Source organism: Pipistrellus kuhlii, unplaced genomic scaffold (assembly GCF_014108245.1).
Source record: "Pipistrellus kuhlii isolate mPipKuh1 unplaced genomic scaffold, mPipKuh1.p scaffold_m20_p_35, whole genome shotgun sequence".
In the NCBI taxonomy this organism is placed as follows: Eukaryota; Metazoa; Chordata; class Mammalia; order Chiroptera; family Vespertilionidae; genus Pipistrellus; species Pipistrellus kuhlii.
In genome coordinates, this window is record NW_023425535.1 from 3,739,918 (window position 1) to 3,754,467 (window position 14,550).

The window sequence follows — 14,550 nt, forward strand, 5'->3', positions numbered from 1 at the left end:
CTATATTTATAGCAATAATATACACCCTGTGACTTCCCTTCCTGATTTGGGAATGGTTCCCCAGTTCTTTGAACATTTCCTGGCCCCTAATGTATATTTTTTTTTTTTTTGTCATTCAGTGTAACTTTATTTACTGTTTATTGCACATGATTTGGGGTCTTTAATTTCTAACCACCAAAGATTCAAAGGACTATTTTTTCCATAAAGTTTAACATTAACATCAGTGAATTCATGTATTCATGTATTTTTGTAAACATTATGTGTTTTTATTGTAAACATCTGAATTATTCACATTGTCATAGATCCTGAACTCATAAGCATGTACCATGCACAGGCTGGCAGCAAGCCAGGAAGCCACTCTGCAAACAGATACTCTGCATAAGGAGAAAAGTCATAGCACAATATTTAATGTCCAACCTGAGTCACCTCAGAATGTTATATATATTGACTTCTTAATTCATATAGTATCAGGAACTCAACTGCTTGGTTGGTGACGGGATTGACCTGGTTTCAGAGGATGATTCCTGGGTGTGGCCGGGATGGGGGAGATCCTCACTGGAGGAGGATTTTTTCCCATTGATTTTCAGAGTGGAAGGGAAGGGAAGAGACAGAAAGAAACATTGATGTGAGAGAGCCACATCCTCGTGCACTTCAACCAGGCCCGGGGATTGTGCCTGCAACCGAGGTGCATACCCTTGACCAGAATCAAACCTGTGAACCTTCAGTCTGCAGGCCAACACTCATCACTGAGTCAAACTGGCCAGGACAGGACAGCTCCCTATCCACCTTATAGGTGCTAGATAAAACCTCAGAAATCCTTTGGTCTATTCTCCTTGTCTTTCCCCCAAATTAACTCAGAAATTATCTTTTTTTTTTTTTAAATCAAAGATGCCTCTGAGGATTTATTGAAAGGCATGGACCCTCTCCACTGAAAAAATGAACTTTTGTCTGCACTGTCCCATACACATATTTGCATATTATTTTGGGGAGAATCAAAACTTTTTTTAAAAAGAGGAATAAAACCTGAGTTAGAGAAAATAATTTCAATGAACTATAGGAATTTAGCAAAACACAGTTAAATAAACTTGCTAATTTCATCAAGTTGTGTTTAGTTGTTTTCAAGCAATATTATTAATCCATTAAGTCACAACATAATCCGTCCATATTTACAAGTTAAGTGCCACTCCATATTTCCTCACTGGTGATTACCATTTTATATGAGCTTCTTCGACAAACACAATGAGAACATAAATTGCTAAATGTTGGTAAGTCAGTTCAATAAGGCACTCAAATCCCAATTAACAATGTGGCACTTCCTCCTTCTGTAAAATGAAACATGGCCTTGTCTTCATCATTTTCAATTCTTCATAAAAAGACATGTTCATCTTGAACTTGTCCAAACATGGGCTTATGTAGATGAGAAAATCATCTCATAGTGAGTTTACTAAAGAGGAATACGGAAAACTAGAGTTTGAGAATAGAGCAGAAAGGAGTTCCTGAGAAGTGTTACACCTGCATCCCAGTACTTCACCCAGCACCTGGACTGTGGCAAGGACTGTAGAAAGTGAACCTTGAATTCCCGGGAAAACATTGCCTTTATTGCTAGATAATTTCTTTAGAACAGTGATTTTCACCCAGTGTACTGCAAGAATTTTTAAAACATGCAGTATCCAACTATTTAGTCAAGGGCCCTGCCTTCTTTTCCCTTAGATTGTCAAATTAAAATGAAAGGAGCCAACACAATAGTTGTCTGGTGTAAATGAATCAAATTATACCTATTTTTTGTCAGATCAGCAAAAATTTTAGTAATTAGTGTTTATACGTGCCATGAGATGAAAAAGGTTGAAAACTGCTGCTCTAGAAGCAAGAGAGGAAATTATAAAAACAAAAATCCCAACAAAATTTTCTTAGAAAAATGTTTTATTTTACATATTTAACTCTTTATTTAGCTCTTAATAAAATACAAGGGTGAGCAAAAGTAGGGTTATAGTTGCATGTGAAAGTGTGCTCTTATAATATAGTGGGCTGGTGCACAAAATTCATGCACTTGGGGAGGTCCCTCAGCCCGGCCTGCATCCTCTCACAGTCTGAACCCTTCAGGGGAAGTCCACCTGCCACCTTAGGCCCAATCCCTCCAGGAAATAGTTTTATTGTATAGGATGTATTTATTATTGTATTATTTTTCATATGAACAACTGTAAACATACTTTGCCCACACCTGTGTATTTAAAAACCCCAAGCAAAAGCCCTGCCATTCATTGGGCTGGAAACAAATCCTTTCAGTGGTCTCCACTGGCCTCAGGGAGGGCTAGGAGCATGCTCCCCAGGCAGGCGAGAAGTCCAGCAGGGAGAGGTCCTGTTGCAGCGGGTAGCTGTTTTCCTCCAACACAAAGAGGCTCTGCACTTTCAGGACACAAGGCGCTCCGCAGGCTGCCAACAAGGAGTGGAGCATGTCCGCTGCAACCAAGCCATAGGTGACCTCCGAGGGCGGGGCTGCGGAGAAAGGAAGCACGTACACTTTCAGTGTCCGGTCCCGCAGGCAGAAACACGCACTGCAGATTCACTCTTCCCCTGGCTCTCAGTCCCAACCCTACTGTAAATTTCTCTTGCTCTCCCTTCACTTTCTAGTCACAGCTTGTTGAAGGTATGCTAGAATGGTGACACTGACTCCTGCCATGGAGAGAGGGCATAGATAACACGCTGTTCAAACTGACAGCATTTGCCGTTATGGTACAGATACTAGCTTCTTAAAGCAATAGAAGAACTGAGATTGTTTTCTTAAATTCAGCCTGAAACCAAAGTTTCGTAACTTGGCTTCTCCTAGGCACCTCCAAGCCCAGCACAAATAGCACCTGCAGATTGCTTTGGAGCACATGCTGGGTGGCCCTGGGCAGAACATAGCCAGCAGTGGATCTTGGCCTCCACCTCCTGGGATGGCTCAGAGCCAGCACACCCAGAAGACAGCTTCAGAACACATTGAAGCACCACACAACCACTTCCACAAGCGACACACTCAAGGTGTGGACTCAACAGGCACCAAAGTCCTGCTATATAGGGTGTGCCCTTGCCCAGATGATCCTCCACAAGGTAGCAACCAGTGCTTGCAGCCAGTTGGCCAGGAGGTAAATCCCTCTCATTGCCATGCCAACAGCAATCAAGGCTCAACTACCACAGGAGGGTGTTCACAGCCCCAAAGAGGAGTGCACCTGGAGTGCCCAACTTGGTGGTGGGGAGGCTGTGCCACTGGACCCTACAGAATTCCTACTACATTAGGCCAATTTACCAAGCCCAGGAGACACAACAGCTCCACCTGATTCACAGAAACAAACACAGGGGGGCTGCCAAATGAAGAGATAAAGAAACAGATTCCAAATGAAAGAACAGAACAAAACTCCACAAAAATAATCAAACAAAAGGGAAAGAAGCACACCACCAGATGCCGAGTTCAACAAAATGGTTATAAGGATGCTCAAGGAACTTAGGGAAAAAGTGGTTGAACTTAGAACTTAAAAGCATAAAAAAGGAAATGGAAATCATAAAAAACAAAGTCAGAATTGAAGAATACGCTAAGTGAAAAGAAGAAGAATTTACAGGGGACGGGCCAGTGTGGCTCAGTGGTTGAGCGTCAACATATGAATCAGGAAGTTGATGTTTGATTCCTTTTCAAGGTTTGATCCCTGGTGGTGGGCATGGAGGAGGCAGCCAGTAAACGATCCTCTCTCATCACTGATATTGCTGTCTCTCCTTCCTTTTCCCTTCCTCTCTGAAATCATTAAAAAATAATAATAATTTACAGGGACCCTGGCCGGTGTTGTTCAATAGTTAGAGCATCAACTGAAAGATCCTGTGTTTAATTACCAGTCAAGGACATATACTTTGGTTGTGGGTTTGCTCCCCACTTCTGGTCTGGAGGCAATCAGTCAATGTCTCTCTCTCAAATCAATGCCTCTCTATGTTTCTATTTCTCTCTCCTTCCCTAACTCAGTTCCACTCTCTCTGAAGAACAATGGGAAAAAAATATCCTCAGGTAAGGATTAACAAAACAAACAAATAAAATAAAAAAATATATATATATATACTCGGGTGAGAATTTTTTTAAAATGTCCATACTTCCCAAAGCAGTATATAGATTCATTGCAATTCCTATTAAAATACCAATGACATATTTCACAGATCTATCAATAGAATAAATATTCCATAAATTTATACAGAACCACCAAAGACTCCAAATAGCCCCAACAATTTTGAGGAAGAACAAAATTGGAGGTATCACACTACCTGATATCAAACTCATGGTGCACCGCTGGTGGGAATGCAAACTGGCACAGCCACTATGGAAAGCAGTATGGAGTTTCCTCAAAAATATTAAAAATGGAACTTCCTTTTCATCCAGCAATCCCACTTTGGGGATATAGCTGAAGAAACATAATATACTAATTTGAAAGTATATACGCCTCCTATAACTTGATATGTGGTATTATAATTCCTCAAAATTTGTTCTTCTTTCACAAGATTACTGCAGCTATTTGGGGTCTTTTTTAGTTCCATATAATTTTTTGGAGTATTTGTTCTAGATCTGTGAAATATGCTATTGGAATTTTAATAGGGATGCACTGACTCTGTAGATTGCCTTGGGTAGTATGGACATTTTAATGGTGTTGATTCTACCAACCTATGAACACGGTATATTCTTCAACTTGTTTATATCTTCTTCTATCTCTTTTTTCAACATCCTATACTTTTTCAAATATAGGTCTTTTACCACCTTGGTTAAGTTTATTCCTAACTATCTTAATTTTTTTGTTGTTGTTATTGCAATGGTAAATGGGATAGCTTGTTTAGTTTCTCTCTGGAATTCATTATTGGTGTATAAAAATGCCATCGATTTTGGGGTGTTCATTTTGTATCCTGCTACATTGCCAAGTTCATTTATTAAATCTAGTAGTGTTTTGGTAGAGCCTTTAGGGATTTCTATGTACAATATCATGTCACCTGCGAATAATGAATATTTCACTTTCTCCTTTCCAGTTCGGATGCCTTTTATTTCTTCTTGTCTGATCACGGTGGCTAGGACTTCCAGTGCTATGTTGAATAAGAGCAGTGAACATGGACAACCCAGTCTTATTCCTGTTCTTAAGGGAAACAGTTTTAGTTTTGCCCAGTTAGTATCATGCTTGCTATAGGTTTGTCAATATGGCCTTTATCATGTTGAGATATGCTCCTTTATTCTCACTTTACTGAGAGTGTTTATCAAAAGTGGATTTTGTCGAATGCTTTTTCTGCATCTATTGATAATGATCATGTGATTTTTGTCTTTCAATTTGTTTTGTGATGTATCCAGTTTACTGATTTGTGAATATTGTACCAGTCTTGCATTCCTGGAATAAATCCCACTTGGTCATGCTGTATGATCTTTTTAATATATTGCTGGATCTAATTTGCTAATATTTTGTTGAGGATTTTAGCATATATGTTCATTAGGGATATTGGCCTGTAATTATTTCTTTGTAATGTCATCTGGTTTTAGAATTAGGATAATCTGGCCTCATAAAAAGAGTTTGGAAGTGTTCCTTCCTTTGGATTTTTTGGAATACTTTGAGGAGTATAGGTGTTAGTTCTTGAATGTTTGATAAAATTCCCCTGTGAACCCGGGCTTTTGTTTGCTGGGAGTTTTTTTTAATGCTGCTTCTATTTCATCAGTTGTTTTATTGGTCTGTTTAGGTTTTCTGATTCTTTCTGATTCAGTTTTGGGAGATTGTATGTATTTTTCTAAGAATTTGTCTATTGCATCCATATTGTCCAGGTTGTTGGCATATAGTTCAAAGTATTTTCTTACAATCCTTTATATTTCTGTGGCATCAGTGGTTACTTCACTTTCGTTTCTGATTTTATTTGGGTTTTCTCTCTTTGTTTCCTGAGGAGTCTGGCTAATGGTCATCCATTTTGTTTATCCTTTCAAAGAAACAGCTCTTGATTACATTGACTTTTTTGTATCACTTTTTTAGTCTATGTTATTTATTTCTGCTCTAAACTTTATTATTTTCTTCCTTCTACTTACTCTAGGCTTTTGTTACCGTTCTCTTTTTAGTTTTTTAAGTTGTAGCATTAAATAGTTTATTGTTGATTTTTCTTGTTTTTTTTTTTGAGGTATGCCTGTAGTGCTATGAACTTCCCTCTCAGTGCTGCTTTTGCTGTGTCACAGAGATTTGGAGTTGTTGAATGTTCATTTTCATTTGTTTCCAAGAAGTTTTTTGTTTCTTTTCTTGATTTCATTGGCAAGCCATTCATCCTATATAATAAAAGGGTAATATGCAAATAGACCAAATAGCAGAAAGACTAGAATGCCTGTGGCCCCTCTCCCCAGCCAGCCCACCCACGATGACCCCCACAGGCTGGACCCCACCAGTGCATGAATTCATGCACCACGCCATTAGTTGTTTAACAATATGCTATTTAGTCTCCATGTGTTTGAATGTTTTGGGGTGTTTTTACATACTTGATTTCTAAATTCATTCCATTGTGATCTGAGAAGATGTTTGATTTGATTTCAATCTTGTTGAACTTGTAGGGACTTATTTTGTGTCCTAACATATGGTCTATCTTTGTGAATGTCCCATGTGCACTTGAGAAGAATGTAAATTCTGCTGCTGTTGGGTGAAATGTTCTATAAATGTCCATTAAATCCATCTGATTCAGTATGTCCTTTAGTCATTGTTTCCCTATTACATTTGTGAGTGGAAGATCTATCCAGTTAATTCAGCAGGATATTAAAGTCCCCTACTATGACTGTATTGCTGTCACTCTCTCCATTACAGTCCTCTAGAAGTTTTATTTTTTATTTTTTATTTTTATTTAGGAGCTCTCTATTTGACCATCTATTTTAAATGATACCCTTGCTGGATATACTAATCTAGTTTCAAATCCTTGCTCTCCATTACCTTTGAGAACTTCATGCCATTCCCTTCTGGAATATAGAGTTTCTGATGAAAAATTGGGTGTCAGCCTTATGGGAGCTTCTTTATAGGTAACAGTTTGGTTTTCTCTTGAAGCCTTTAAGATTCTATCTTTGTCTTTAAATTTTGGCAATGTAAGTTTGGGCATGGGCCTGTTTGGGTTCTTCTTGCTTGCGGTTCTCTGCACCTCCTAAACTTACTCCTTTACCAGGTTAGGGAAGTTTTCTGCCATTAGTTCTTCAAACACATTTTCTATCCTTTTCTCCCTTTCTTCCTCTTCTGGCATACCTGCTATTTGAATATTGTTATGTTTCACATTGTCCCACAGCTCCCTTAAGCTGTCCTCCTGTTTTTTAATTGTTTTTTTCTTTTTGGTTCTCTGAATGATTTTTTCAATGCTGTCTTCTATTGTAATTCACTGATTTGATCCTCATCTTCCACTAATCTGCTGTGTATTCCTTCCAGTGTGTTCTTTATTTGTACTATGTCATTCTTTATTTCTGTTTTCATAGTTACTATATCCTTTTTCATGCTATTGGGCATCTTTACCATCATTACTCTGAACTCTGTATCAGATAAATTTCTTATCTCCATTTCATTTCTCTCTTCTTCTGGAGAATTCTCTTGCTCTTTCATTTTGAGGTTTTTTTTCTTTGTCTCCTCATTTTGGCTGCCTGTTTGGGTTTGTGACTATATATTAGATATATCTGCTACACCTCTCAATCTCTGGTGTAGGACAGTGTAAAATGCTGTCTGACTAATTAGATCAGGCAAAGACCCAAAGCCTCCAGAGATCACCTCTGTCTATAGATTGATAGGATTACAACTTGAATTGACCTCTGGCAATTGTCCTCACATGTGGTGAGAGTATTTTTCAACAGGGTGGGCAGTTGCTTCTGTCTGGAGGCTAATTATTATTTTCAGTCTCTTAAGTGGCCTCAAGAACTCAGCACTGTAGGCAGAATGTTTTCCAATTGGGTGGGTCACCTGTCTTCCCCTCAGGAAAGGCCTCCTGTATAGCAAATGTATGTGTGGGAATGCTTGTCTTCCACTGCATGAAGGAATGACTCAGCAAAGGAAACCTGGGTGTCTGCCTTCAGAGCTCTAACTCCAGTAACCCCTATCCTGGCTTCTGCTCACACAGCTCCAGTCCACTCTACCTTCCCTTTGCTGGAGCACAAAGTGGGTGGCTCCACAGGGGATTTTGTGCCTTACCCCTTTAAGAGGGTGCCAGAATTTTCAACCTGCTCTCCCTGGTTGACAGCAACTCTGCTGCTTTTCACAGCCAGATGTTATGTGGGTGCTCTCTGCTGGGGGACCCATATTGGAGATTAGAGCCCAGAGTTCTCAGTGGCAGCCCTCCACAGCTAAGATAACTCTCAAGAACTTCAGTTGCTGTGTGTGGGAGCCTGGCCAGCCCTTTCACACCTTCATCCCTCCTACCAGTCTTTATGTGGTCTCCACTTTCGGTCCTCTGGTATCAGGGTTCTCTCCAGTGAGTCTTCCATTGATTACTCAGGCAGTTTTTCTGTATTTTAGTTGTAATTCCAGTTCGGTCCTGGGAGCATGTCCTATCTGTGCAGCATTCACTTACTCTGCCACCATTTTTTATCTCCAGGAACATTCTTTTAGAGATCTGCTAGTCCCTCCCTGGGCAAGGAAGGGAGCCTGAGGTTGAGTAGGGAAGATGTTTTCAGAACTGTATGACTTTGGAGGGGACTAAGATGTAAAACAGGGTCTGTGTTTCCAAGCCCCAGGCCCAGAAAGAAATCAGGCAAAGATTCAAAGCTTCCAGAGACCCTCATTTGCCTGCAGTCTGCTTGTAGTCTAATTATTATCAGCTTTGATCAACCTTAGGTTATGGATCAGATGGTGGGGTGAGAGTTCTTCTAACAGGGTGTGATGACTGCCTTTCCCCTAGGAAAAAACCACCTGGACAGCAAAGGCTCATAGGAGAAAGATGTCTTTTGCAGCCTGAGGGAATGACTCGGCACAGGAAACAGGGGTGGCTGCCCTCTGAGCTCCAATCCCAGAGCCCCCAACTCTGGACTCTCTTCACACAGTTCCAGTCCACTCTGCCCTCCCTCTGCCAGAGCCCAAGGAGAGTAGCTGCACACTAAATTTTGTGGGTTGGCCCTTTAAGAGAGTGCCTGCATTTTCTACCATCTCTGGCTGCTGCTTTACACAGGCAGGTGTTATGTGGGCACCTTTCTCAGTTCTGGTGATCTGGGTTGGGGAGCCAAACTTGGGGTTTAGATCTCAGAGTTCTCAGTGGGAACCCCCTTCAGCTGAAATATCCCTCCAGACCTTCAGCTGCTGTCTGTGGGAGTCTGGCCAGCACTTTTGCACTTCCACACTTCCTACCAGTCTCTATGCGGTTTCCACTTTCCGTTCTTTGTTATCAGGATTCTCTCCAGCTAGTCTTCAGTTGATATTCTACGGTGGTTTTTCTGTATTTTTATTGTATTTCCAGTTTGATCCTGGGAGAGTATCAGTGTAGCTTCCATTACTCTGCGGCCATTTTTAATTCCCCAGAGCAGCGTTTGTTTTTTTGTTTTTGTTTTTTTTTACAATAGTCAAGATGTGGAAATAGCTGAAACCAGTTTAGCTCAGTGGATAGAGCATCGCCCTGTGAACTGAAAGGTCCCAGGTTCGATTCCGGTCAAGGGCATGTACCTTGGTTGTGGGCACATCCCCAGTAGGGGGTGTGCAGGAGGCAGCTGGTCGATGTATCTCTCTCATCGATGTTTCTAGCTCTCTATCTCTCTCCCTTCCTCTCTATGAAAAATCAATAAAATACATTTAAAAAAAAAAGATATGGAAACAGCCAAAGGGCCCATCAGTAGATAAGTGGATAAAAAGCTATGGTACATTTATACAATGAATGCTACTTGGCTGTAAAAAAGAAAGATATTTTACATTTTAAAAGCATGAATGGACCTATGTGGAAAAAGCTAGTTACAGAAAGACAAATGTCATATGGTATTACTTACAAGTGAAATCTAATGAACAACATAAATTAACAAACCAAATAGAAACAGCCCATACATTCAAAAAACAGACTGACAGCTGTCAGAGGGTAGGGGGTTTAGGGACTGGGTTAAAAAAGGTGAAGGGATAAAGAAAAAAATATGTATATACAATATAGACATGAACAAGAGTATGGTGATAGCCAGACAGAAAGTGGGGTGGAGATAGGTGGAAGTGGGCAAAGGGAGGATACATGGGAAATGAAAGAGACTTTACTTTGGGCAATGAGCACACAGTGTCGTATGCACGTGATGTCTGATTGATTTGTACACTTGAAACCAGTGTAGTTTTTTTGTTCACTTGTTTTATATTTTACTTTATTTTTGAATCCTCATTCAAGGACATATGTGGAGAGAGAGAAATATCAGAGTGAGAAACATCAATTGGCTGCCTTCCATATGCTTCCCAACTGGGAATCAAAGCAGCAACCTTTTGGTGCATAGGATAACGCTTAACCAACTGAGCCACTCCAGCCAGGTGGAACCTGTATGGTTTTATTAACCAATGTTACCCCAATAAATTCAATAAGTAAATACATGAAAGACATTAATTTCTGCCACTACCACCCAGCTTTATATGCACAATAAAGTGCATATAAAGAGGGCAGATGCAAGAACATGAAGATAAACTCTCTCTGAGGTCCAGGTGCAGAGGGAAGGGTTAAAGTGGATGGTAGAGCAGGAATATTGGGGAAAACCAGAAAATAACTTCCCACAATATGATGCTAGAGAAATTTGAAGCCAGTAGTGACCTGAAGGTAATGATAGCAATAACAAACTTGAACACAACTCAATGTCTGACAAGAGTGACTCCACTCTGCTCACCCTTTGCCCAGTAAAGGTTTAGAAAAGGTATGCCCATTTCCAGGTTAAAAAAACAACAACTGTTTATCTCAGCTATATTTTTCTATATGCAACGTTCAGCATTCAAGTAAAAATTTCTAGCCTGGCCAGCAAAGCTCAGTGGTTGAGCAACGACCTATGAATCAGGAGGTCATGGTTTGATTCCCAGTCAGAGCACATGCCTGGGGTTGTGGGCTCGATCCCGGTGGGGAGTGTGGAAGGCAGCCAAATCAATGATGATTCTATCTCATCATTGACATTTCTATCTCTCTTTCCCTCTCCATCCTCCCTGAATAAAAAATAAATAATAAAATAATTTAAATCTTAAAAAAAAAAACACACATAGTAATCAAAAGAGCCAGATTACCTCATTTGCTTGAGACTAATGAGGAAAGTTATCAAGTTGGATCACCTGGCAAACGGGTATTTTCACTTCGTTGTTAGCCACTGACTATACCTAGCATCATAACTAAAGAGGTGGTGAGCACACAGTGCAATATACAGATGATGTACTAGAAAACTGTACACTTGAAATATATATAATGTTATTAAACAATGTCACCTCAATAAAATTAAATTTTAATAAACTAAGATCCTGAATCAAGATGGCGGCATAGGTAAACACCTGTACTTGCTGCCTCTCACAACCACATCAAAATTACAGCTAAAAGGCAGAACAACTACCATCCAGAACTGTGGGAAAGCTGACTGAGAGGAAGTTCCACAACTGGAGAGGTGAAGAAGACGCAGTGAGACTGGTAAGAGGAGTGGAGGCACGGAAGTGCTGGCACCTGGACGTGCTGCTCTTTTAACCAGGAGGGAGATAGAAGCTCCCACTTGCTCTGAACTCCAGTTCCTAGTGAAACCCTGGGGGACCCAGGCACATATGGGGAGAAACTGGACTGTCTGGCATTGGGACAGGAACACCAGGGCGGCTTCCTTTCAGAGGTGCTCTCAGCAATCATTGTTACTGCACTGGGACACAGGATGTGGGGACTTTTCTGGTTCAGGGCTGACGGGCAGCCATTGCTGGTTGCTCCAACCCTGGTGATTTCCAGAGACCCCACTCCACCCAATTTATGACCCAACCCAAGCTGTGCATATCAGCTTTTGCATATGAATGGCCTGTCCTTTCTCCACCTAAAACCTGCCAAACTACAGCTGGATCAGAGAGCCCCAGAGATTCCAAAAGAAGGCACAAGGCCCGGCAGCAGCAGCTGGCCTTGCTTCACAGCTGGGCCTCATCTGGGCACCTCCAAACCCCATACAAAGAGGAGGAATCTGCAGATGTCTCTGTTGCTCCTGCAGGGTGGCCCTAGACAGTGGCTGACCTTGCACATCCTTGGAGATCCAAGAGCCAGGTACCCAGTGGTCAGAATGAGAATATACTGGATTACAACTCTTCACATCCATAAGAGACACAATCAAGAGGCAGATTCAGTGAGCACCAAAGACTCACTGAAGCAAGCCCTGCCCCATAAGGGTGTCTCCTGCACAACAGACCTTCCAGCGTAGACACAGCTGGTCATCACAGCCAACTGGCCTGAAGGTCAATTCCTCCCAGTGATACCTACAGCAATCAAGGTTAACTACAAGACTGCAACAAGCCCACAAAGGGGTGCACCAAGAGCATCCACCTCAGGTGACTGGGGAGACTGAGTCATGGGGCCCTATAGGACACCTAACATACAAGGCCACTCTATCATCTCAAGGAGACTTAGCAGTTACCCAGTACATAGAAATAAACACAGAGAAGCAGCCAAAATGCGGAGACAAAGAAACAAGTCACAAATGAAAGAAATGGGTGAAAACAAAATATTGGATATAGAGTTCAAAACCACAGTTATCAGGTTATTCAATAATCTTCATAGAAACCTCTGAGAAATTTAGTGAGACCCTCAAGGATATGAAAAAGGACCAATAAGAAATTAAGCATAGACTGACTGAAATTAAGAATCATATACAGATATTCAACAGCAGACGAGAGGATACTGTGTTTCCCCGAAAATAAAACATCCTCCAAAAATAAGACCTACTTACAGGTTTCCTTCTGAGTGAAATATAAGGCATCTCCCCAAAAAATAAGCCCCCCCCCCCCGGCTCTGTCTCAGAATGAAAAATAAATTTACTGTAAACTGGTCGCTAGGGCCACCCCAACTGGCGTCTAGCAACCAGTGCCATTACTCAGAGTCCTGACGTCACTGCTGTGTGGAGGCGAAGTGGAGGTCAGAGTGAGCGGTGAGTGTGGGGCGGGAGAGAGGAGGAGACTTTCGCAGATGCATGTAGAAGAACAGGAGGATTAGAGCAGACGGGATGCGGTGAAGGTGGTGAGTGCTGGTCTGTCTCTGGTGACACTACCTGATGCTTGCGGCCGCCCTCATGATGACTGAAGGTTCTCAGTCAGTGGCAGACCCTGCTCCAGCCCAGATCCAGGCCCCAGCAAGCCCAGTGACAGTCCCCAGGCAGGCCCCAGGGGGTAAATGTCTGATAAAGGGGTAGGGGGGATGTCTGGTGAAGGTGTTCAGTGGCACAGGGGTGGGGAGAGGGGGATCACTTAAAATGACACAGAAGGATCAGAGGGGGCAATCAAAATGACAAAGGAGGATCAAAAGGAGTTGCTAAAATCATAATCCCCCCCTCTGATTTTCCTGTGCCATTTTGATTCCCCCCTCTGATCCCCCCTGTGTCATTTTAAGTGATCCCCCTCCCCTCAACTTGATACCCCAATTCCTTTTTTTTACCCTTAGAAATGAGCGCAAAAAGAAAAAGCTACTTCGTGGAGTACAAGAAAGGAATCGTGGAAGACTCTTGGGGCCGAAATCTTACTGCTTTCTGCAAAGAGAAAATGTGAGTATCCGATTGGTCTGAAAATGGCGAGCAGAGTATGGTAACCTCATTGAACAAGTGGACAAGGGAAATACTAAAAAGCAAAGTGTGGATCAGGTCGGCAACCATTATTTTCCGAGCTGGAAGACCTGATCTGTGAATGGGTTGTTGACAGGAGAGCAGAGGCTTAGGTTGTCTTTAGCTTTTTCTTGTCTTTTTCTTGGCTCAGATTCAAGAATTTGCCCTTGCAATGGCACCACAGTTTGACATAGCCCCCGAAGACTTCAAAGCATCACAACACTGGCTGGATAATTTCCTTCAGCGAAGTGAACTGTCTTTAAGGAGATCTACCGGTACAACATTGTTTAGGTTGGAAGATACTCAAGTTATTAAGCGAGCACTTGCATTCAAGTCTTTTATTGATGATGCTGACTTCTCTAAATACAATCTTTCCAACATGATTGCTATGGATGAAACTGCAGTGTTTATGGGCCAATCATCTCAAACAACAATTGAACAGCGGGGTGCCTCCTTAGTGTGCATTCCCTCCACTGCTTATGAAAGTGCACGTGTTTCCTGTATTTTGGCAATTCAACTGGATGGCACTAAAATCCCACCTTTAATCATTTCTAAGGGCAAGAAGGAAAAGATTGAACGTGTTTTGGGTGTTTTTATTCTTGAAACTGAAAAAGCCTGGGCCACACAAGCTGTTATAAGGAAGTGGGTCGATTTAATGCTGCCGCTTGTTATGCGAGGGAGCCAAAGAGGTCTGCTAGTCTGGGATGCAGCCAGCACTCACGGAGCTAAAGACATGAAGACATTTCTTCACGGAAAAAAAAATAGATCAGATAATGATTCCCACAGGAATGACAGGCCTATCTCCAGACTCTTGATATTGC

At 41.6% G+C, this 14,550-nt stretch overlaps 1 protein-coding gene across 5 annotated transcripts in view; it reads right to left on the reverse strand.

Annotated features, from left to right (window-relative positions):
• Positions 1–1,902: 1,902 nt before the first annotated feature.
• The window catches only part of SHLD2 (shieldin complex subunit 2), a 130,579-nt gene continuing 117,931 nt past the window's right edge, over positions 1,903–14,550 (reverse strand). For all 5 annotated transcript variants that reach the window (XM_045570695.1, XM_036461223.2, XM_045570694.1 and 2 more), the window contains one exon: positions 1,903–2,493. In XM_045570695.1, the coding sequence (XP_045426651.1) occupies positions 2,309–2,493 (185 nt within the window). In that variant the 3' untranslated portion in view covers positions 1,903–2,308. The remainder of the gene's footprint in view (positions 2,494–14,550) is intronic.